This window comes from Oryctolagus cuniculus, chromosome 11 (assembly GCF_051225735.1).
Source record: "Oryctolagus cuniculus isolate XC-2025 breed Fujian yellow rabbit chromosome 11, ASM5122573v1, whole genome shotgun sequence".
NCBI classification, from domain to species: domain Eukaryota; kingdom Metazoa; phylum Chordata; class Mammalia; order Lagomorpha; family Leporidae; genus Oryctolagus; species Oryctolagus cuniculus.
This window is the reverse complement of record NC_142877.1, coordinates 123,767,448-123,788,859: the sequence shown is the minus strand read 5'-3', so window position 1 is coordinate 123,788,859 and position 21,412 is coordinate 123,767,448. Positions and strand designations below refer to the sequence as shown.

At 53.0% G+C, this 21,412-nt stretch overlaps 1 protein-coding gene across 2 annotated transcripts; it reads right to left on the bottom strand.

The window, feature by feature from the left end:
• Positions 1-10,729: 10,729 nt before the first annotated feature.
• Positions 10,730-18,898, bottom strand: ACR (acrosin). Of its 2 annotated transcripts, NM_001082336.1 has the most exon segments (7): positions 10,730-10,967; positions 10,969-10,974; positions 10,977-11,414; positions 11,896-12,041; positions 17,285-17,568; positions 17,782-17,988; positions 18,798-18,883. In NM_001082336.1, coding segments are annotated over 7 exon segments (1,305 nt in total). In that variant the 5' UTR covers positions 18,866-18,883; the 3' UTR covers positions 10,730-10,811.
• Between the last annotated feature and the right edge of the window lie 2,514 nt (positions 18,899-21,412).

Genomic DNA, 21,412 nt, shown 5'->3' with positions numbered 1-21,412 from the left:
AATCTGCCTTCTACTGGTTCACTCCCCAGATGGCCACAGCAACGACCAGGGCTACGCCAGGCTGAAGCCAGGAACCAGGATCCAGGAGCTGCTTCTAGGCCTCCCACTTCAGTGGCAGGGGCCCAAGCAATTGGGCCATCTTCCAATGCTTTCTCAGGCCATTAGCAGAGAGGTAGATCTGAAGTGGAGCGGCTGGGACTAGAACCAGTGCCTATATGAGATACCAGCACTACAGGTGCTGGGTTAACCCACCAACACCACAGTACCAGCCCTGTTATTTTCAAATACATATAAATTTAAGTGATGTATGTCCAGTTTAAGAGCTCTCACCTGACTAAGGTTTCAGGCATACCTTACCTATAAGGTGGGATTTTAAAACAAAGAATAGTGAAATTTTTGTTGTTGTAGATGACTAAGAATTTTCTTAAAATACAACAGCTTTGTGGCCGGTGTTGTGGCTCAACACCACTTGTGATGCTGGCGTAGCCCTGGTCGTTGCTGTGGCCATCTGGGGAGTGAACCAGTAGAAGGCAGATTTCTCTGTTTCTTCCTCTCTGTAACTCTGCCTTTCATCCCACACCAGAGTGGTATTGCTGTGAGTCCCAGCTGCTCTGCTTATGGTGCACCTCCCTGCAGATGTGCCTGGGAAGACAGCAGATGACGACCCAGTTGCTTGGGCCCCATGTGGGAAATGCAGGAGTTCCAGGCTCCTGGTTGGCCTGAGCCAGCCCTGGCCATTGTGGCCATTTGGGGAGTAAACCAGCAGACAGGTTCTCAGATATTTTTTTAAAATGTTTACGTACCTTAAAATTCACCATCAGTCGTTTTTGCGTGACTTTTCTATCAGATGCCTGAGAAGCAGAGCTTGAGAAAGCGATTGAGTGACTGAGCAGGTCCGTTCTCGGAGAAGATGAGGGTAGGAGGCAGCTGCACAAGTTTGCAGTCTTAGCAGAAGGCCACTTTCAGCCACCCTGCCTGCCCAATCCAAGGGAGCTGGAGGACAAATGACCTCCAGAGCTGGTCCTACCCTAAGGCCAGGAGCCCTTTTGTGCTAGTCAGGCGAGCATGTGAGCAGAGAGGCAGCTTGTTTCAGCAAGAGTGGTTCTCGGAGAGAGTGACAGCTGTGACTTTTATCTGTCAGACACTCAGGCAAGTTGCCAAAAATATCTACAGCCGCCAACCCTTACATTGCTCAGATCCACTTAAAAATAAATTATTTATTTGAAAGAATTGGAGGGAGAGACAGACATCTATCCACTTGTTCACTCCCCAATGAACAATGGCCACAGCTGGGCCAGACTGAAACCAGGAGCTGCTTCTGGGTCTCCCACATGGGTACAGGGGCCCAAGGAGTTGGGCCACCTTCTGCTTTCCCAGGCTCATTAGCAGGGATTTGGATCAGAAGTGGAGTAGCCAGGACTTGAACTTGTACCCATATGGGATTCCAGAGTCATGGGCAGTGACTTTACCTGCTACACCACAACACCATCTCCTCAGATCCACTTTTTTTTTTTTTTTTTTTTGTAAGGTTTATTTACTTGAAAGAGTTACAGAGAGGCAGAGAGAACTTCCATTGTCTGGCTCGCTCCCCAAATGGCCACAACAGCCAGAGTTGGGCTGATCTGCAGCCAGGAGCTTCTTCAGGTCTCCAGCGTGGGCGCAGGGGCCCAAGGACTTGGACCATCTGCTGCTGCTTTCCCAGGCCTGGTGCCTATATGGAATGTGGCACTGCAAGTGATGGCTTTACCCACTGTGCCAGAGTGCTGGCCCCTTAGATCCACTTCTTAAAGTTCATTCCACGCAGGCAGGGTTCCCCAGAATTCAGGCTTGTCACAAGTTCTGGGGGTGTGTACAACAGGATGGACAGTGAGATGAGCTGCCCCGCATTCAGGCCCTCTGTGACGCAGACTTGATGTGGCTCTTCTGCACCTGCTGCTGCAGGTCTAGGTTTTCCTGGTGAATTGATCCTGCTCCCTTTGCCCAAGGCTGTGGTTGCATTTATAGCCCACAGGCAAGTGCAAGAGACAGTACAGATCACCTGGTTGCCAAACAGTTTCCTCCCTGCCTCTACCATGTAGCAGCACCTTTACCTAATGGTGCCCAGGGCCAATCACTCTTCCAGATGCTAACTTCTCTTAGCTTGCCAGTTTACCGGCACGTGCTGTATGCAAAAAGTCCTCCCCCACCCACTCACAGAGCCTGCAGCTCTGAAGGAAGCAGCAGTCCCCCGAGTGTGTCGCTGTGAGTGATGGCGAGCAGGGCATGCCCCTACCCAGCATTTGTTACCGGCGCGTTGGAGACAGAGCCGCATGATGACCACTGGGTTCTGTTTTTGTTTTTTTAAAAAATATTTATTTATTTATTTGCAAGTCAGAGTTACAGAGAGAGAGAGAGGCCTTCCATCCGCTGGTTCACTCCCCAATTGGCCACAACAGCCGGAGCTGCGCCGATCCAAAGCCAGGAGCCAGGAGGTTCTTCCGGGTCTCCCATGCGGGTGCAGGGGCCCTAGGACCTGGGCCATCTTCCACTACTTTCCCAGGCCATAGCAGAGAGCTGGACAGGAAGTGGAGCAGCCGGGTTTTGAACCGGCACCCATATGGGGTGCCAGTGCTTTAGGCCAAGGCGTTAACCCACTACGCCACAGTGCCAGTCCCAACCACTGGGTTTTGTAACTCCATCCTTCCATGGGTCATCTCCAAGCTGGCCTTCCCAGGAAGGTCTTTAGAGACTTCCCTTGCTGTGTCAGGGTCATAGCTTCCGGTCATAATGGTGCCTAGTGAGTCCCATGATCATGCACCTACCACTTTGCTTCCTGGGCCGTAAAGCAGTTGCCTTGGTCTGAGGTGATGATTTTTCAGGATCCTGTGTTGATAGGGCAAGTGTGAGACCCTGGAAGCTGAGTGGTGCTGGAAAAGTCACCACAGGCAGGGAGGGCAGCCCATGCCCAGAGTGCATTTCTATACCACTCAGCATGAAGCACTGCACTTTCTAAGGTGGGAGACTCCAGTGTGCTCACCCAAGGCTGCGTGACGGCTTCCAGAGGTGCCATCGACGCGGCTTCAGTGTGTACTTCCTGGCAGGTGGCTGCAGCAGTGGTGGCTCAGCCTTGGTGGAAGGCAGCGCACGCTTTGCTGTGGGGCCCATGCTCAGCCTCCAGCCCTGCCACTGTGCCTACTGCATGTGGGCCATTTTCTCAAGCCATCAGCAGGGAGCTGGATCAGAAGTGGAGTAGCTGGGACTCGAGCCGGTACCCATGTGGGATGCCAGTGTCGCAGGCCGCAGCTTGACTCGCTATGCCACAACACTGGTCCCAGAGATGTTTTATAAATGTTTATTTTCAAATGCTTGAAAGGCCGAACAATAGAGAGATAAATGAGAACTCCCACCTACTGATTCCATTCCCCCAAACGCCTGCAACAGCTTGGATCGGAGCAAGCCAAGCCAGGAGCCTGGAAATCAGTCTGGGTCTCGGGGCTGGCACTGTGGTATAGCAGGTAAAGCCAGCGCCTGCAGTGCCGGCATCCCATATGGGCGCTGGTTCAGGTCCTAGCTGCTTCACTTCTGACCTGGCTCTCTGCTGTGGCCTGGGAATGCAGTGGAGTCCTTGGGCCCTGCACCCCTATGGGGGACCTGGAAGGAGCTCTTGGCTTCAGATTGGCTCAGCTCTGGCCATTGCGGCCATCTGGGGAGTGAACCAGCAGAGGGGAGATCTCTCTCTCTCTCTCTCTCTCTCTCTCTGCCTCTGCCTCTCTGTAACTCTGCCTTTCAAATAAAAACAAATAAATCTAAAAAAAAAAAAAAAAAAACACCTGGGTCTTCCACATGGGTGTCAGGAGCCCAGCATTCCAGCCAACACCAGCTGTCTCCCAGGATACACTATCAAGAAGCTGGATCAGAAGTGGAATAACCAGCACTTGAACCCACAGTATGGTAATAGGATGCTGGCATCCCCAGTGGTGGTTTAACCAGCTGTGCCACAGCACCACCCCAAGAATGCATTTTTAGTTCAGCAGTCACCTGCTATGTCTCCAAGCTTCTGGAATTCTGTTCTAGTAAAGAGACCACATCCTGCACAGTAGCTGTCATTAGACTACTACTTGGTTAAGTTTTGAGGACACCGCTGTCATCCTCTGTGAGTCAACCAGTCTTTTCAGGAACCAAATTAAATGGATAAACAAGAGTCTAACAGGACATCCTTTAATCTTTTTTTAAATAAAATCTCATGTCAGGGCTGGCGCTGTGGCTTAGCGGGTAAAGCCACCACCTGCAGTGCCAGTATCTCATATGGGCACTAGTTCGGGTCCCAGCTGCTCCACTTCCAATCCAGCTCTCTGCTATGGCCTGGGAAAGCAGTAGAAGATGGCCCAAGTGCTTGGGCCCCTGCACCCGCGTGGGAGACCCGGAAGCTCCTGGCTCCTGGCTTCGGATCAGCGCAGCACTGGCCATTGGCGGCCAATTGGGGAGTGAACCAGTGGGTGGAAGACTCTCTCTCTCTCTCTCTCTCTCTCTCTCTCTGCCTCTCCTCACTCTGTGTAACTCTGACTTTCAAATAAATAAATCTTTAAAAAAAAAAAAAACTCATGTCAGGGCTTAAGAAAATGCAAAATTAACCTAGAACATCTTTTAAAATACTTATTTATTGGGGCCAGTGCTGTGGCTCAGTGAGTTAAAGCCCTGGCCTGACGTACCAGCATCCCATCTGGGCACTGGTTTCAGTCCCAGCTGTTCCTCTTCCGATCCAGCTCTCTGTGATGGCCTGGGAAAGCAGTGGAAGATGGCCCAAGTCCTTGGGTCCCTGCATCCACGTGGGAGACCCAGAAGAAGCTCCTGGCTCCTGGCTTCAGATCAGCGCAGCTCTGGTCATTGTGTTTGGGGAGGAAGAACTGTCTCTGTCTCATCGCCTTCTCACTGTCCGTAACTCTACCTCTTAAATAATAAATAAAATCTTTTTTAAAAAAAGGATGCCCTTGTCAAAGAGACACAAGCGCCAATGTAAAAGTGCTCCAATATGCAAATAACCTTACGTTTATGAATGATGTGAATGAATGAATGACAGATCCCTAAAGAAGAACCCAGATAGTATGTGTAACTACTACCACCTTCAGGCGGACACCACCACCACAGTAAGGAGCTGACTTGTAGAGCATGTTGGAAGGGAACAGTGGGAGAACCTGGGACGCAGCATCCTATCCAAATGATCAGGTGTCTAACCTAGTGATTTAAATGCCCGTGTCCCACATCTGAGTACCTGGGCTTGATATCTGGCTCTAGCTCTGGACTCCAGCTTCCTACTAATACAGACTGTGGAACGCAGTGGTTCAAGTAGTTGAGTTTCTGTCACCCCCATATGGGAAGAGTTCCTGGCTCCAGGATTCAGACCCAGCCATCGTAGGCATTTGAGGAATGACCCAACAGATGGGAGTGGGCATGCTCTGTCTGTCTTTCTACATTCTCAAAAAATTTGCTGTTATGTGTGTACCATGAATCTATGACAGGATGTGATGAGAAGGATATTTCATCTCTGAGGGATTCTTTCTCAAAACTCACAATCCTAATATTCTTGAAAACTGTCAAGGTCATAAAAATAGAACAGAAAAAGAAATGGGAGGGAGCTGTGGGGAAGCAAGGTAAGTCACCATCTGAGACACCCACATCCCATATAGAGTGCTCTGCTTTTCATCCAGCTTCCTGCTAACCCACCTGGGAGGCAGCAGATTGATGGCCCAGGTACTTGAGTCCCTGCCACCCACGTGGGAGGCCTGGCTCTGGCCTGACCCAGCCCTGACTGACACAGGCATTTGGAGAGTAAAGCAAAGGATGGAAGATTCTCTCTCTCTCTCTCTCTCTCTCTCTCTCTCTCTCTCTCTCTCATTCCTTCTCTCTGTCACTCTACTCTGCCTTTCAAGTAAATAAATCTTTTACAAAAGCAAAGAAAGGGGAGACTAGAGACATGATAGGGATGTGGTGCTCTGGACTGATCTTGACACAGAAAAAAGGACAGCAATGGAAAAGCATGCAACCTGGACAAGTTTAATAGAATGTATCAGTATTGATATCTTAATACCGTCTTGTAAGATAGTGTGGAAGATGATATACAAGTACCACTTCACATGTCAAGGTGAGATGTTAGGGGAAACCAAGTGGGGTAGTGGTCAGAAGAAAACTCTATTTTGCATCTTTTCTGTAAATCTAAAATTATTCCAAGATGAAAAGTTTATTTTTAAAAGATGTATTTATTTTATTTGAAAGTCAGAAGTAGAGAGAAGGAAAGAGAAATATCTTCCATCCTTTGGTTCATTCCCCAAATGGCTGCACCAGTCAGGGCTGGGCCAGACTGAAGCCAGGAGCCAGGAGCTTCACTGGGATGCAGGGGCCCAAGCACCTAGGCCATCTTCCACTGTTTTCCTAGGCAGGGAGCAGGGAGTGGAGTAGCCGGGACTCAAATAGGTGCCCATATGGAATGCTGGTGCTACAACACAGCACCTTAACCCACCACCCCACAGCACCAGCCCCAAAAAGTTTATTTTAGAAATATATGATTCACCAAATAAACAAAGTAAAACAGAAAAACTATGTGCCCATTTTAACAGATGCAGAAAAAACTTCTGACAGAAGTAAGCATTTATTCCTGATTTTTAAAAAGATTTATTTATTTATTTGAAAGGCAGAATGTCAGAGAGAGAGCAAGAGAACTCTTCTGTCCACTGGTTCACGCCCTCAAATGATGGCAACAGCCAAATCTAGGTGAGGCCAAAGCCAGGAGCCAGGACCTCCGTCATGGTCTCCTGCGTGAGTGGCAGGGGCCCGGGTTACTTGGTCCATGTTCTGCTTTCCCAGGAGCATTAACAGGAAGCTGGATCAGAAGCAAATTAACTGGAATTCAAACCAACTATGGGATGCCAGCTTTATAAGTGGTGGCTTAACCTGCTGTGCCACACCACCAGCACCTATTCCTGGTTTTAAAATAAAAACTTCTTGGGCCGGCGCCGCGGCTCACTAGGCTAATCCTCCACCTAGCGGCGCCAGCACACCAGGTTCTAGTCCCGGTCGGGGCGCCGGATTCTGTCCCGGTTGCCCCTCTTCCAGGCCAGCCCTCCGCTGTGGCCAGGGAGTGCAGTGGAGGATGGCCCAGGTGCTTGGGCCCTGCACCCCATGGGAGACCAGGAAAAGCACCTGGCTCCTGGCTCCTGCCATTGGATCAGCGCGGTGCGCCGGCCGCAGCGCGCCAGCCGCGGCGGCCATTGGAGGGTGAACCAACGGTAAAGGAAGACCTTTCTCTCTGTCTCTCTCACTGTCCACTCTGCCTGTCAAAAATAATAATAATAATAATAATAAATAAAAACTTCTTGGCAAAATAGGTCTAAAGGAGAGTAACCTCGACCTAATAAGAGATACCTGTAGAAAGCCCACAGTTAACATACTTACTGGTGAAAGCCTCAATTATTTACCTTTAAGATCTAGAACAAGACGAGAATGTCCACTTTCATCACTTGCGTTCAACATTGTGCTAGAAGTTCTAGTCAGTGAAATAAGGCAAGAAGAAGAAGCAAATGCATTCATAATGGAAAAATAGATAAAGCTGTCTTTATTCACAGACTTGTCCATGTAGAAACCCAATGGAATCTGCAGAAACTGTTAGAATTAGTAAGTTCAGCAGGTTTCAGGATACATGACAAAAACAAAAAAATCAGTTGTATTCTTGTATACCAAAAAATCAGCAATTGCGTATCCAAATATGAAATACTTAGGAATAATTCTGACAGAATATGTGAAAACATGCATCCTCAAAGCTGTGTAGAAAGTGAAGAAGCCCTTAAAAGGCAGGTAGACTTGGCACGCTCACAATTCAGCAGGCTGAGAAAACGCTCCATGGGTTGTCTTCAAGGGGCATGACCATACATCACATAGCCCTCCAGATGCACCTACTGTAGTTTTAAAACAAAGTGGGACTGCGGCGTCTCCCCCTACAAGGCCTCTGCCACAGTGCCAACCAAGCCCCTTCCCCTTCCTGTTTGCCCGGCGGCTGGCCAGACACCCAGTCGCCTGCCCCATCTTAGGCAGCATCCAAGAAGACTGTGACTCCCAAAGTACTGAGGGGTTGAGGAACCGGGAGCAGGGGGCTGTACACTAGAAAATCAGAGTGATTGGTTTCTGTCCCCAGTGTGCCTGCCTTGCAAGGTTATGAACAAAGCTTTGCTTCTCGCTCTCTTCTCGTGTCTGAGTCCATCCTTCGGTGGCTAGGTGGTCTCAGGTGGGCTTGTTTCCCACAAGACTTGATATTGCTAAGATGTCCTGTCTCCCAGAAGCGGGCGATAGATTCACCACCAGCAGCACCAAAAGCCCAGCAGGGTTCTTAGTCAACAGTCAGCTCCGCAGACGCTCGTGGCGCATCGTGCCGTTTTCCTGCTTGTGTGCACCTGAGGGATGGCGCATCAAGCTCTTTCCTGCTTGAGTGACCTCACACACACGGGGTGTGTGTGTGTGTGTGTGTGTGTGTGTGTGTGTGTGGACACTTAAAATCTAGCCCTGTTCTTGTGGCAATCTTCATGTCAATGTTGTGCTGTTAGTCACTGTAGTTGCCACGCTGCGCAGTAGCCTGAGCTCTTTCCTCTTTTAATGGAAATGTGTCCTTTCACCAGCGTCTCCTCAATCTTCCAGCTCCCCAGCCTCAGGGAGCCAACGTTTCACTCCCTGCTGCTCTAAATTGGACTTGCTAACAGTTTCCACTGAGTGCATGAGCCATCACCTGCTTTCCAAGATGCACATTAGCAGGAAGCTGGAATTGGAAGCAGAGCTGAGACTTGAACTCAGGCACTCCAGCATGGGACGTAGGCATCTCAAGCAGCAACTTGTAGTTTACAAAGTGAAAGTCAGAATGCTAATTACATTGGCAAATATCAGTACATACAATAAGAACTAGCGTTGGTTAGATGTGGGGAGGTGGGCATTTTTATGCAAAGAGAGTAACACAATCCCCCTGGGAAGGAAATGTGGCACTATGGCTTAGAGATATCCTCTCAGTGGAAGATCAACCTACAGAAACAAGGTGGGTCTGCATATGCTATTGTAGAAATGTCTCTGCAGTTGCTAAATGGCAAAGGAAACCATAGAATATTATGACGAGTGACAGAATAGGAAGGAATTGTACGATGTGTCAACATGTTCACGAAGTATGCGACTTTGCAGCCTCCATTGGTGAGCACCTGCAGCGAGTGCGCCAAGCCCTGCTCTGAATGCTTCCCACTTGGCCTTACTTCATGGTCATGTGACTCTCCGGTACATCTGCCCAAGGGCACAGAGCTGATGGGGCAGGATGGCGGCTTTGAGCCCAAGGCCAGTGAATCCCAAAGACAAACACCCATGGACGTTGACTCAGCCCAGGTTCCTCGCACCAGCTCCAGCCCCTGCTCTTGGCTGTCCGACAGTAACCAGAGTTGGTCTGTCCTGCACTCGACCCCCACACACTGCTCTGCTAGAAAACACGGTTTTCTCTTTCTGGGACCTGAAGGGGCTAATCCAGCCATCAAGTCTGATTGACTCCCTAATCACAGTGAGCAGGTGACACCGCACCACCAGGATTCCCTTCCCAGCAATTTTCAAGTAATTGGGAGCAGTTTTGGTCGACGGCACCTGAAATGGAGAGGGCCAGTCTGGCACCCAGCCTCTGCCAACACTGCAGACCAGCCAGGCCCCACCTGGACTCCCCGGTGTGCTCTGACCTGTTCTGTTGGCTCTGTGTGACCTCTTTGTGTCTTCATCATTCAAATGCCTCCAATTGGTTTCTCTTCTTTATAATGGAAGACCTGGCCAGATTCATGGCTCACTAGGCTAATCCTCCACCTAGCGGCACCGGCACACCGGGTTCTAGTCCCAGTCGGGGCGCTGGATTCTGTCCCGGTTGCCCCTCTTCCAGGCCAGCTCTCTGCTGTGGCCAGGGAGTGCAGTGGAGGATGGCCCAAGTGCTTGGGCCCTGTACCCCATGGGAGACCAGGAGAAGCACCTGGCTCCTGCCTTCGGATCAGCATGGCCGTGGTGGCCATTGGAGGGTGAACCAATGGCAAAGGGAAGACCTTTCTCTCTGTCTCTCTCACTATCCACTCTGCCTGTCAAAAATAAATAAATAAATAAATAAATAAATAAATAAAATGGAAGACCTTAAAATAAACTCCCCAGGATGGCAAGCCACACTTTGGGCACCCAAAAGATTCCCACACTGATATTCCTGGAAAGTTTAGAAATCATTTTTTAAATTTGCATGAATTCAGGAACTAGGAAAGGCAGTAATGGACTTGAACAAGCCATGTCCATTCAGATGTCTGTCGGTCACCGGCAACGCTGTGCTTCCTGGTGACCCGTGGCTGTCCCAGTGGCCCTATTATCCTTTGTGATCCGGGGAAGCCAACTTTCCCCACAGAGCCATCTCTGAGAGCACCAGGAGCACACGGCCTCGTGATCAGACCTAGACGCTCGACTCCTTCGGTCAGGCCAGCAGCAGCAGCTGCCTTCCGGGACCCCACCCCACCACTGCTGTGCCCAAGGGTGGCCCTGGCTCCTCTTTGGTGTTAACAATCAGGATTTGAAAAACACAGCTGACAGGCACGAACAAGGAGCTCCACCTTCGTGGAAGGTGCAAGGTCGGCATGATGGGGTCTGGGCTGAGTTAGGGAAGGCACCTAGAAAGAATTCCAGAACGTCTCTTTGTGTATATTTTTACACACGTATGGATATGTATTTGTATAAATATATCTGTTTATTTCATCCTTTCCTCTCGGGACTGAAGAGTCCACTGGGTCTACTGAGAGCAGGTCCGATCAGGAAGCCAGGGTCACTTCTGGGATCTCTGTGGCCTCCGCTGCCGCTGCCGCGGTGTCAACCCTCTTGGCACCAGAAAAGGTGCTGCCCCCCTTCAACACCTCTACCAGCTGCTGTAGGCGCTTGGCAAAAGAAAGTGCTTGGGGAGGCTTGGTGTGATGCGGGGGCGGGGGCGGGGGCGGGGGCGGGAGAGGGGGCGGGGGCGGGGGAGGGGGCGGGGGCGGGGGCGGGGGCGGAGGCGGGGCTTGGGCTGCAGGTGGTTGCGGGGGTCGAGGGTGAGGGTGAGGGTGAGGGTGAGGGTGAGGTGGTCCAGAAGCATGTTGGAAATACCAAGGAGGGTGCGCAGAGGGCGGCTGGTGCACGCCGGGGGGGCGGGTGGGGGGCGGGGATCGGGTAGTGGGAGGGGTAGGGGTAGCTGGTTGAATCATGCGCAAGGCATTAGAGCCGATTCTAGAAGCGATCCAGTCCAGGAAGGGCCAGGTAGCCGTGTAGATCCCAGGGCGCTTAGCACGAGCACAGCCTACGCCCCAGCTCGTGATGCCCTGGACCACGAAGGGCTCGCCCTGGTTTTCTCTGCACATGAGAGGCCCGCCGCTGTCCCCCTGCTCGGAAGGACACAGAGGTCACTCTGCCTGAGCCACTCTTCCCTGGCCAGAGGGCTCTGGGGGACAGTGACTGGCTGCTGCCTTGAACGCACGTGGTGTGCCACAATCTGAGGCGGTGCCAACAGCTCCGTGTGAGCGTGCGTGTCATGCATGTGGCTTTACCTGCACCCCTGAGCACGTGTGGCTTTGGTGCTTTGTGTTCAGGGGAGAGAGGTGAACAGTGTCTTCGGGAGCAAGGTTTCAGCAACCTGCTCTGGATATTAGGGTTGGGGTAGAGTGCTGAGTCTGGTGACTGTTACTGTGAGGGCAGCTGGTGAGGGTCACCTCCCAGGAAGGAACCAGGGAAGAAGTCACTAGAATAGGGTCCTGCACGATGGACTGGAGATGGTGGAGCTTAGGGCTCCAGGAAGAGGTGTCCTTAGGGGCCTGGGGAATCCTGCAGGGACCCAGGGGGTCTGGGCACATCAAGGGAGGTTACCTGGCAGGTGTCAATCTTGCCTGAAGGATACCCTGCACACAGATTGCTTGCAGTAATGCGCCCATTGTACCACTGAGTCGAATTACACAGTTCGAGGTTGATGAGGTCCACACGCGCCTCCATCAGTGTAGGTGATGGCCTGGGGGCTGCAGTCAGGCCACACCACGGTCAGAGAGCACAGAGGCTGTGGAGGAAGCCCCACCTCCTCCTCTGTGGTGTTCTAATTAAACCTAAGATCCACACAGTCTGTGCCCTTGGCCTCTGACTTATGCACTCCTCAGGGGAAGATAATACGCAATGGAGAAAGCAGAGGTAGTGGTGACATTTGAGGAGTGTTCCCAGGAAGAGTGGGGAGAGAGAAGGGTGGGCCAGAGGATGCGAGTGTTCATGGTGGGAATGGAGCGGGTGCCAAGCAAGTGCTCACTCTGGCCACAGGTCCTCTTACGCCCGGTCTGGATCTGTGCAGGCCACAGCAGGAGTGTGGTGGAGCTGAACCAGGGCCCCGGATTCCCCCTTCCACACTTCGTCTGAGACATACCTTCTTCCCCCGCATTGTGGCTGGAAATCACCTCCCTGCTTCCCATCCCCTACTAGGCCTCCTCCACTTGGGTGGGGACGAGATCTTCCCTTACATCTGCTTTGAGATTCTAGGGAGGGGACATGGGGCGGTGCCTCCACACTCAGGAGCACCTGTTACAAGCATGGACAGTGACCTCTGAAGCTGTTAGAACTTCCTCCGTAGCCCCTGGACACGTAAGGCCCTGCACTTTGGGTTATGGAAGGCCCAGCCTGTGTAGCCTGCACTGCGTATGGCTTAGAGCCCAACAATCGGTGCCACAGACACTGGCCCCCACCACTGGCAGCAGCACCCTCAGCTGGAGGGGTGGGTCTGGATCTTGTCTGCAGCGCAGGGGAGGACCCTGCCTGAGGGAGTGGAACAGAACTGTGCAGGCCAGAAGGCCAAGCGGGAAGCGCAGGCTCACATGCAACAGGTCCTTGGTAAGCGCATGCCAAGCACAATTTGCTGGATCTTTCTTACATTTTTCAGTCCCTTCAGCTTCAGCCTTCCTTACGGTCCAACAGCAGTGAGAGTTGTACCTGCACTGCTCTTGGGGTAGGAGTGACACTGAGATGACAATTGTGGGGAGCAATCCGGGCTGGACTGAGTTACTGGAATTAAGACTTATTCTATGCATCTGCTCTCCCACAATATGGCGCTGGGAGAGAAGTAAACAGCTTCCGCACAGCTGCCTCCAGTTCAACTAATAAACTGTAGGACTTGCTACTGATTGGAGGAGAGCAGCGTACTCGGCGTGTGGGCAGCCGAGTTGGGATTGGCAGAGGAGGACTATAAAGGAGAGAGACGGCATGCACAGGGAACATCTATGGGGAACATCTAAGGGAACCCGTGCAGCCCCCGAGAAAGCCGGCCGGCGGTGTGCCGCTCCCCTGCGGAAGTGGGGAATGCGGCCAGGGGGAACTGCCCTTCCACGGAGGTGGAAGGGATAGTAGCCAACCCGGGAAGAACCAGCAGCAAACCCGGGGAGGGCCGAGCAGACAAAAAGAATAGCGCAGGGTTCAGTGTTGCTCCTCCACGAAGAGGGGGAGCGACATAATGGTGCCGTGACTCGGATAGGAAACCTAGAACGGATAGCAAACTTAGGAGGGAAGAAACGGGAAGAACTGGGAAAATACCGGAGAGAGAGACTAGCAAACAGCCTAGGGAAAAGCCGGACGAAAAGGGTGCCGGAAGAAGCTATTGAAAGCCTAGGCATAGACTCAGATACGGACTACGGGGGGAAGCTGGGAGAAATCTCTAAGGTCGAAAGCGAAAGTGAAAGTTAGAACAAACAGACTCGGATGCGGACTGTGGGGAGAGGCCAGGAGAAATGAGGGAGGAATATTGTTGGAAGAAAACTTAGGGAAACATACCGGGTAGAGAAAAGTGTTAGGGAAATTGAAGCCGCGGGGGGCAGGCCGAGGCGGAAACGAAAGCCACTTTGGGATTCTCAAGTTAGCCCGGGAATAGGGGGCGAAAAGTTGAAACCAGAAGCTGAAACGTAAGCCAGATTGGGATCCGTCTGATTAGCCCGGGGAGCAAAGGACGGGAAGCCAAACCGTGGGGCGGAGACGTAAGCTGGGTTGAATTCGCCAGGCTAGCCCGGGGAACTTAGATTGAATGCTAGTGGCGGACACGTAAGCTACGCTGTGTTACTCGCGGAAGCCGCCGCGTGCAGAGAGAGCACGGGGCGTGAATAGATAGGGAACGGGGCTGGCGCGAGGCCGTGGTGCAGACGCGAAGGGCGTGGAGACCGCGGAGCGCGCGAAGCCAAGCCGCGCAAAGCCGGGAAGCTGCGCAGATGAGAGAGGCGCGGGCTGAAGCGGCTCAGCCGGGAAGCCGCCAAGAAGTAGCCTCGGGGCGGGCAGCGGGAAGCTGCGGGGATAAGAGAAACAGAAGTTTAGAAGTAAAGTGAGAGAAATAGGAATGCTGGAAGATAGAAGTAAAATGGGAGAAATAGGAATGCCCGGAGATAGAGAAATAGAGAAATAGAAAGGCCTCCCCTCAACATGGCAATGAGAGAGCTTGGATTCGGTCTGCCTGATTAAGTGAGGCGATGAGCACGATGAGCACCTGCGGGCAGCTAGCAGCTTATGCGCCGCAGGTCACCGAAGACAGGCGCGAATTAACATCAGTAAGGCCTCCCCCACAATACGGCAATGAGAAGGCTTGGATTCGGTTTGCCTGATTGTTAGGGCTTGTAAGCCCCTGCAGGCAGAGCAGAGCATGCGCTGCAGGGCACCGAACACAGGCACGCATCAGCGCCTAAAAACCTCCTCATAACATGGGGAAGAGAGGACCCGGATTCGGTTTGCCTGATTGATAGGACTTGTAAGAGCCTGTGGCAACTCTAGCAAGTAGAGCAGAGTGTGTGCCGCGGGACACCGAAGACAGGCGCGTATCAACGCCAAAAAATAAAAAGAAAGGGGGATCTGTGGGGAGCAATCCGGACTGGACTGAGTTACTGGAATTAAGACTTATTCTATGCATCTGCTCTCCCACAATATGGCGCTGGGAGAGAAGTAAACAGCTTCCGCACAGCTGCCTCCAGTTCAACTAATAAACTGTAGGACTTGCTCCTGATTGGAGAGCAGCGTACTCGGCGTGTGGGCAGCCGAGTTGGGATTGGCGGAGGAGGACTATAAAGGAGAGAGACGGCATGCACAGGGAACATCTATGGGGAACATCTAAGGGAACCCGTGCAGCCCCCGAGAAAGCCGGCCGGCGGTGTGCCGCTCCCCTGCGGAAGTGGGGAATGCGGCCAGGGGGAACTGCCCTTCCACGGAGGTGGAAGGGATAGTAGCCAACCCGGGAAGAACCAGCAGCAAACCCGGGGAGGGCCGAGCAGACAAAAAGAACAGCGCAGGGTTCAGTGTTGCTCCTCCACGAAGAGGGGGAGCGACAACAATGACAGCAACCCCGGCCTGCTAGCAATTAGGATGGTTTCTAGACCTAGGGCAGGCACACAGCAGTTTTTTCAATCCAAACCCCAGCTCTAAACGACAAATGCAAGGAGGCTGCAGGAACTCAGCATTCCACAGAAATGCTAGGATAGCACCTAGGACAGTTATTCCAGCCCCCAAAGTGAACCAGTCCAAGGAGTAGGTAGTTAGAAAGTAAGAGGAATTTGGAGCCTGGGAATTTATGACTTGGACTTAGGGGTGGGGGCTGTGGAGAGAGAGAGAGGAGAGAGGAGAGAGGAGGAGGAGGGGAGAGAGAGAGAGAGAGAGAGAGAGAGAGAGAGAGAGAGAGAGACTGAGAGAGAGAGACTCCATTAAGTTTAAGGGGATTCCAGAAACAAAAGATCTTGCAGGACATCCAAGGTGCATCTGGGAGCTCAGAATCCTGCTCAATAGGGTAGCAAAGGTGGGTGCCGGGGGGCCCTGAGATCAGCCTCCCAGGGAATACAAGAGCTGTGGACATGGTCAGATGGGTGGACAGAGAGAGGGCCAGACAGGAAGAACACATGTCCTCACTCCAAACACTAGGGCAGAGCCACGGGCGTCAGCAGCTGAAATAGAGGTGGACACCATAGGCCAAGAAAGGGTGGCAACGAGGGGCTGGGATGGGACCCCTGCTCTGAGGAACAGGGCAGGTGACAAACCTGTCAGAAATTCAGTTCGGTCTCTGGGAGTAAGAGTTCAGGGAGGAATGCTGGAATTATTTTTTGTTAAAAAAAGAAAAAAAGGCTGAGTTTAAGGTCCAAGTGACTAAACTGCCTTGAATTAGGAACTTAAATTTTCCAATATCAAAGAAAAAGAAGAGATTGATAGCTAAGTATTTCACAGTTTCACATTCTTAGTGTGTCTGATTAAAGGTCATATGGCCACTTAGGGGGAACTGAAAGCATGGGTCACATGCAGAGACCCAGCCCTTTGTGACTTTGTTCTCCTGGCAAAACCTTGCTGTCCATTACCACCAGCTAGTGGGGTCACCGGTTGCTTCTGGAGTAAACAGTGTCTCAAGACTCTCAGAATGCGGGGAGGGGTCTCTGGGGCTCACAGTTGTAACCCTGAGGTCAGCAGTGGCACTTGTTAGGTCACACCCTGGACCCTTGGTGAGCTTGGTCTGGTGTGGGAGAGAACCCCCTACTCAGCCACTACTCAAGTTTCAAGTGGACAAGGCAGTGCTGAGTGACCAGTTCTCCTGGGCCAGGCTGCTTGGACAGGACAGAGAGGTCTGGAGAGGCAGCCATGCCCATCTGGAAAGGCAAGGAACCTGGGGGACAGCTCCAAGGAGCCTCAAACACCTGAATACCTGACTCACAGAAAACCACACCAGCTGCCCCCTCCCAGCCTACAGAGAAAACTTCAAGGCACTCGGTTGGGAGGGGTGGATGTTGGTGCTCTCACTGGCCAAGGGTGGGCTACAGTTCCCCAGGGATACAGACAGTCCTGGACACAGGAGGGCTGAGCCCTGGAATTGCACCAAGCTGTGAAACGCTCAGCTCAGAGACCACCTGATTCAGCCCTTCCCTCTACAGATGCAGAAAACATGGCCCCAGAACCACGGCTGCAGCTCTCTCCCAGCTGCTGATTCAGGGTCTGCTCCCAGTTTCCCAACTGCGGTTCCATGTGCCAAATACAGACACAGTCTTGACCGCACTCTAAAAATGCGTGCCGTGCAGCCTTCCCCAAAGAGGCAAGCCCAGGCACCAGTCATGGGACCTTGAAGAAGGGACTTCACTCCTCTCACCCTCAGCTTCTCCAGTTGTGAAAGGGCACAGAGACAAGGACTGAAAATTCCTCAGCCTGCATAACATCTTGCACCCCCAAGACCCCAGGAGAAGGAGGGGCAGTGCTGCCCCCCGGGAGTCCCTCCCATACTCACCGTTCTCTTTGACGTACCCCCAGCCGGCCACGTAGCACGTCTGGGCAGCTTTAGGTGGGCCTGCCTTTGAATTAGGCAGACAGCCAGGTCCAATGAAGGGCCCACAGGGAACAGGAGGAGTGATCTTCAGGAGAGCGATGTCATTTCCCTCTGTCATATAGTTGTATTGGTCGTGAGTGACGACTTTCTCCACGTATCTCTCCTGCAGAGGTGGCCTCACTGGCTTGTCCGTCCCGTACTCGATTTCCTGTGCCCCAAAAACCATCCTCCACTCATAGACTTTCCTGTGGGCGCAGAGGTAAGCCGGTCACTGGCAGGGTGGGCTGGCTGGGCAGACCCCCTCGGTGAAGGCGGCCCTCCGCGCCTTGCCCCCACCAGGGGCTGGGTCAGCCCAGCTGGGGGCAGGTTGCCACAGGGAGGCCCTGCAGAGGCCCAGGAGAGGGGCCGTGTCAGACAGAAGCCACCCTGCAGGCCGCCCGCTGTGTCCCCACACGTACTGTTTGTTGTTGAAGCAGTGGGCAGCAGTGAGCACCCAGTGGGCATTCAGCAGGACGCCTCCGCACGCGTGGTATCTGCGATTGTTGCGGGGCGTGAAGATCTGGAGGCTGACCATCCAGGGCCAGGCCCCCTGCTGGGCAGCCTGCCCTCCGACGACTCGGAACCCCCCTTGTGGGTTCTGCCTGAACCGCAACCCACAGGGGCCACTGAGGAGAGACCAGGGCACGGGTCAAACCAAGAATCCGCACAGCCTGTCAGTAGGCCCCCACACCCACCGGAGGCAGGGCTGTGGGGTTCTGGGGCATGCAGGAAGCTGCAGGCTTCATGAGACGGCTTTGGAGTTATAATTTCTAGAGTCTTACAGGAAAAAGGGGGGCCTACTATGTAGACCCCGGAGGTATGAGCAGAGAGAAGGGTGGGTGGAGGGCCTGGGGGGAGGGTTGTGAGGCCTGTGGCCTTCGGGGAAATCGTGGGTGACCAAGCGGGTCTTGGGTCTCAGGGCTGGGTTAGCAGTGGCAGGAGAGTAGCCACAGGCAGGCGCAGTAGCACACAGGTAGGAGGAGCCATGGAGGATCCGGAACGGAGAAGTGCAGCCACCAACAGGCGGGAAGGTGTTGGCTTGTCGGTGTCTTAGAGAGGCCACAGGGAGGGAGGTGCTAAGGGCATGACGTGATGCTCTTGGGGCCTTTGGAGTCAGCCACGGAGTCGGGGGAGCGCTTCAGGTGTCTGTGGGAAGACGGGGCCCTGGAAATCAGGCTGAGATCTGCAAGGGGGGGTTCAGCCACAGCAGAGATGACAGGGGACACAGGTCTTGGTGCTGTGCAGGTTCTAGGAGCGGAGGGTCCACTTCAGGGAGAAACTGCACAACTGGGGGCTCAGAGCTCCAGACTGACAGTTCTGGAAGCAAGGAGAGTCTGAGCTGGAGACCACAGGAGCTGAGGCACAGCTAAGGCCCAGGCCCCAGGGGGAGTCTAGTGTGGCCTGCTCTCCCCAGCTGAGGCGTCCTGACACTTACTCACACGTGGCGTTATCCTTGGCAACCACGGACACTACCAAGACCAGCAGAACGGCAGTTGGCAGCATCTCCGCCGTACTCCTGCCCCAGCCTTGGCCTCGAGCCTGGTGACCTCATAAAGCTCCGTGGCCTGCTGGCCAATCAGCAGGGGGACCTCCCACCCCCACCCCCAGCAGCAAGGCCAGGCAAGCCCCTGGCTTAACTGATTCGTGGAAGTGACTTCCTGACTTCCTGTAAGGCTCCCCACACGCCCTTCCCAGCCAGAGGACGGGAGACCCATGTGCAGCCCCATTCCCTCAGTCCCAAGGCCAGGGTCGTTATTCCAGTTGCTCTTGCTGGACACCCCCCCCCCCATCCAAAGCTCTGGCTCGGCGCATTTCAGGTTCTGGCTGTCAGACTCGCGGACTACGAGCATCTCGGCGTGCCTCTGTGATGGACAGAGCTTCCACCTGCCAGTGCCTGCAAAGGGTCAGGTTTAAGAGAACAGATCCTTAATGCCCGCTGGGGGGAATTGTCTTTCCATCTTTTGGTCTGTGTGTTAAATTCTATTTATTTATTTGAAATGCAGAGAGACACAGAGAGAGGTCTTACATCTACCGGTTCAGATGGCCACACCAAGCAGGTCTGGGCCAGTCTGAAGCCAGGAGCCTGGAACTCACTGTGGGTCTCCCACATGGGTGGCAGGGACCCAAGGTCTTAGGCCCTCCTGGCCAGTTCATTAGCAGGAAGCTGGATTGGAAGTGCAGGAGCTGGGACTGAATCAGGCACTCTGATGTGGAATGCAGATGTCCCCAGTGGGAGCTTAACTGCCACACCACATGCCCGACCCGCCTTTCTTTTATTTATTTATTTATTTTAGATTTATTTTATTTGAAAGAGGTACAGAGAGAGAAGGAGAGACAAAGACGTTGGGAGGGCGCTTTCATCTGCTGGTTCACTCCCCAAATGGCCACAATGGCCAGGGCTTGGCCAGACCGAAGCCAGGAGCCAGGAGCTTCATCTATGGTGCAGGGGCCCAAGCATTTGGGCCATTTTCTGCTGCTTTCCCAGGCTCATTAGCAGGGAGCTGGATCCGAAGTGCAGCAACCGGGACTCCAACCAGTGCCTATATGAGATGCTGGCATCACAGGTAGCGGCTTAACCCACTGCACTACAGCACCAACCCTTTTCAATCCTCCTTTTTTTTTATTTTAAAGATTTATTTATTTATTTATTTATTTGAAAGTCAGAGTTAGAGAGAGGAGAGGCAGAGAGAGAGAGAGAGAGAGAGAGAACTTCCATCCAATGGTCCACTCCCCAGTTGGCCACAAAGCCGGAGCTGCACTGATCCAAAGCCGGGAGCCAGGAGCTTCTTCTGAGTCTCCCACGCAGGGGCCCAAGGACTCAGGCCATATTTTACTGCCCTCCCAGGCCATAGAAGAGAGCCGGATCGGAAGTGGGATGCCGGAACTGCAGGCCAGGGCATTAACCTGCTGCACCGAAGCGCCAGCCCCGAATCCTCTTTTCAAGTACATGTTATCAGCAATGGTTTCGACGAGCCTGTTAAACTTCTCTGATTCCTGACCCTGAAGCTCACCTTCCTGTCCATTGCCAAAAATCACAGAATTTTGCTTTTCCTTCCTGAATGTTTCCAGGTTTCTCCAGTGCAGCAAGGTGTCACCTCCTCAAAAGTTAAGAGTTTTCGGCCGGTGCCGCGGCTCACTAGGCTAATCCTCCGCCTAGCGGCGCCGGCACACCAGGTTCTAGTCCCGGTTGGGGCGCCGGATTCTGTCCCGGTTGCCCCTCTTCCAGGCCAGCTCTCTGCTGTGGCCAGGGAGTGCAGTGGAGGATGGCCCAGGTGCTTGGGCCCTGCACCCCATGGGAGACCAGGAAAAGCACCTGGCTCCTGGCTCCTGCCATCGGATCAGCGCGGTGTGCCGGCCGCAGCGCGCCGGCCGCGGCGGCCATTGGAGGGTGAACCAACGGCAAAGGAAGACCTTTCTCTCTGTCTCTCTCTCTCACTGTCCACTCTGCCTGTCAAAAAAAAAAAAAAAAAAAAAAGTTAAGAGTTTTCGTGAAGGGTCCTGTTTTCTGTCTGATTGTGAGGACAGTCAATCTTTTCCTAAAGACCTCGTTGTCCCCCTGGAGGGCCAGCACGTCTCGTCTACTCTGTTTAAATGTCACCAGGTCTTACCTTCCCTACCCGAGTTTCTGTCTCCTGGTCGTCAGAGCACCTCATTTCCTCCAGAGGGTTGTCCGGAGGGCTCCTCTCCTGCACCTGAATACCAGGAGCTATCATTTCCTCTACACACGTGTCCACTGTCTCCTGTCCCTGCAGGTCAGAAGGGCTCTCCCATCACTGGGCCAGGACATCTCATCTCTGTTTCCCAGGGAGTGGCAGGATGATCTAATTATCTTCCCTGAGGGTTGATCTGCTAAGCAAGAGGTTTAATTTCCTCTAGGCAACAGGAGTCATGTGCACTTATTCCCCATGTAGGAACTCTGTCCTTAATGAGGTATACTATGAGAATTAACGGTAAAACTTGTCTTCAAACTGTACTTTATAATTTGTGTGTCAGTGTGGGTGCAAACTGTTGAAATCTCTACTTGTCTAGAGTTGGTCTTCTGTATATAAT

Excerpts from the sequence above, each read along its gene's own strand:
- ACR (XM_089306783.1), bottom strand. The coding sequence starts at position 18,865 with ATGCTGCCAACTGCCGTTCTGCTGGTCTTGGTAGTGTCCGTGGTTGCC. Across the intron at positions 17,989-18,797 it reads AAGGATAACGCCACGTGTGA|TGGCCCCTGTGGGTTGCGGT; the intron begins GTAAGTGTCAGG and ends GTCTCTCCTCAG. Across the intron at positions 12,042-17,284 it reads GGGGTACGTCAAAGAGAACG|CCCCCAGGCCATCACCTACA; the intron begins GTGAGTATGGGA and ends GCCTGACTGCAG.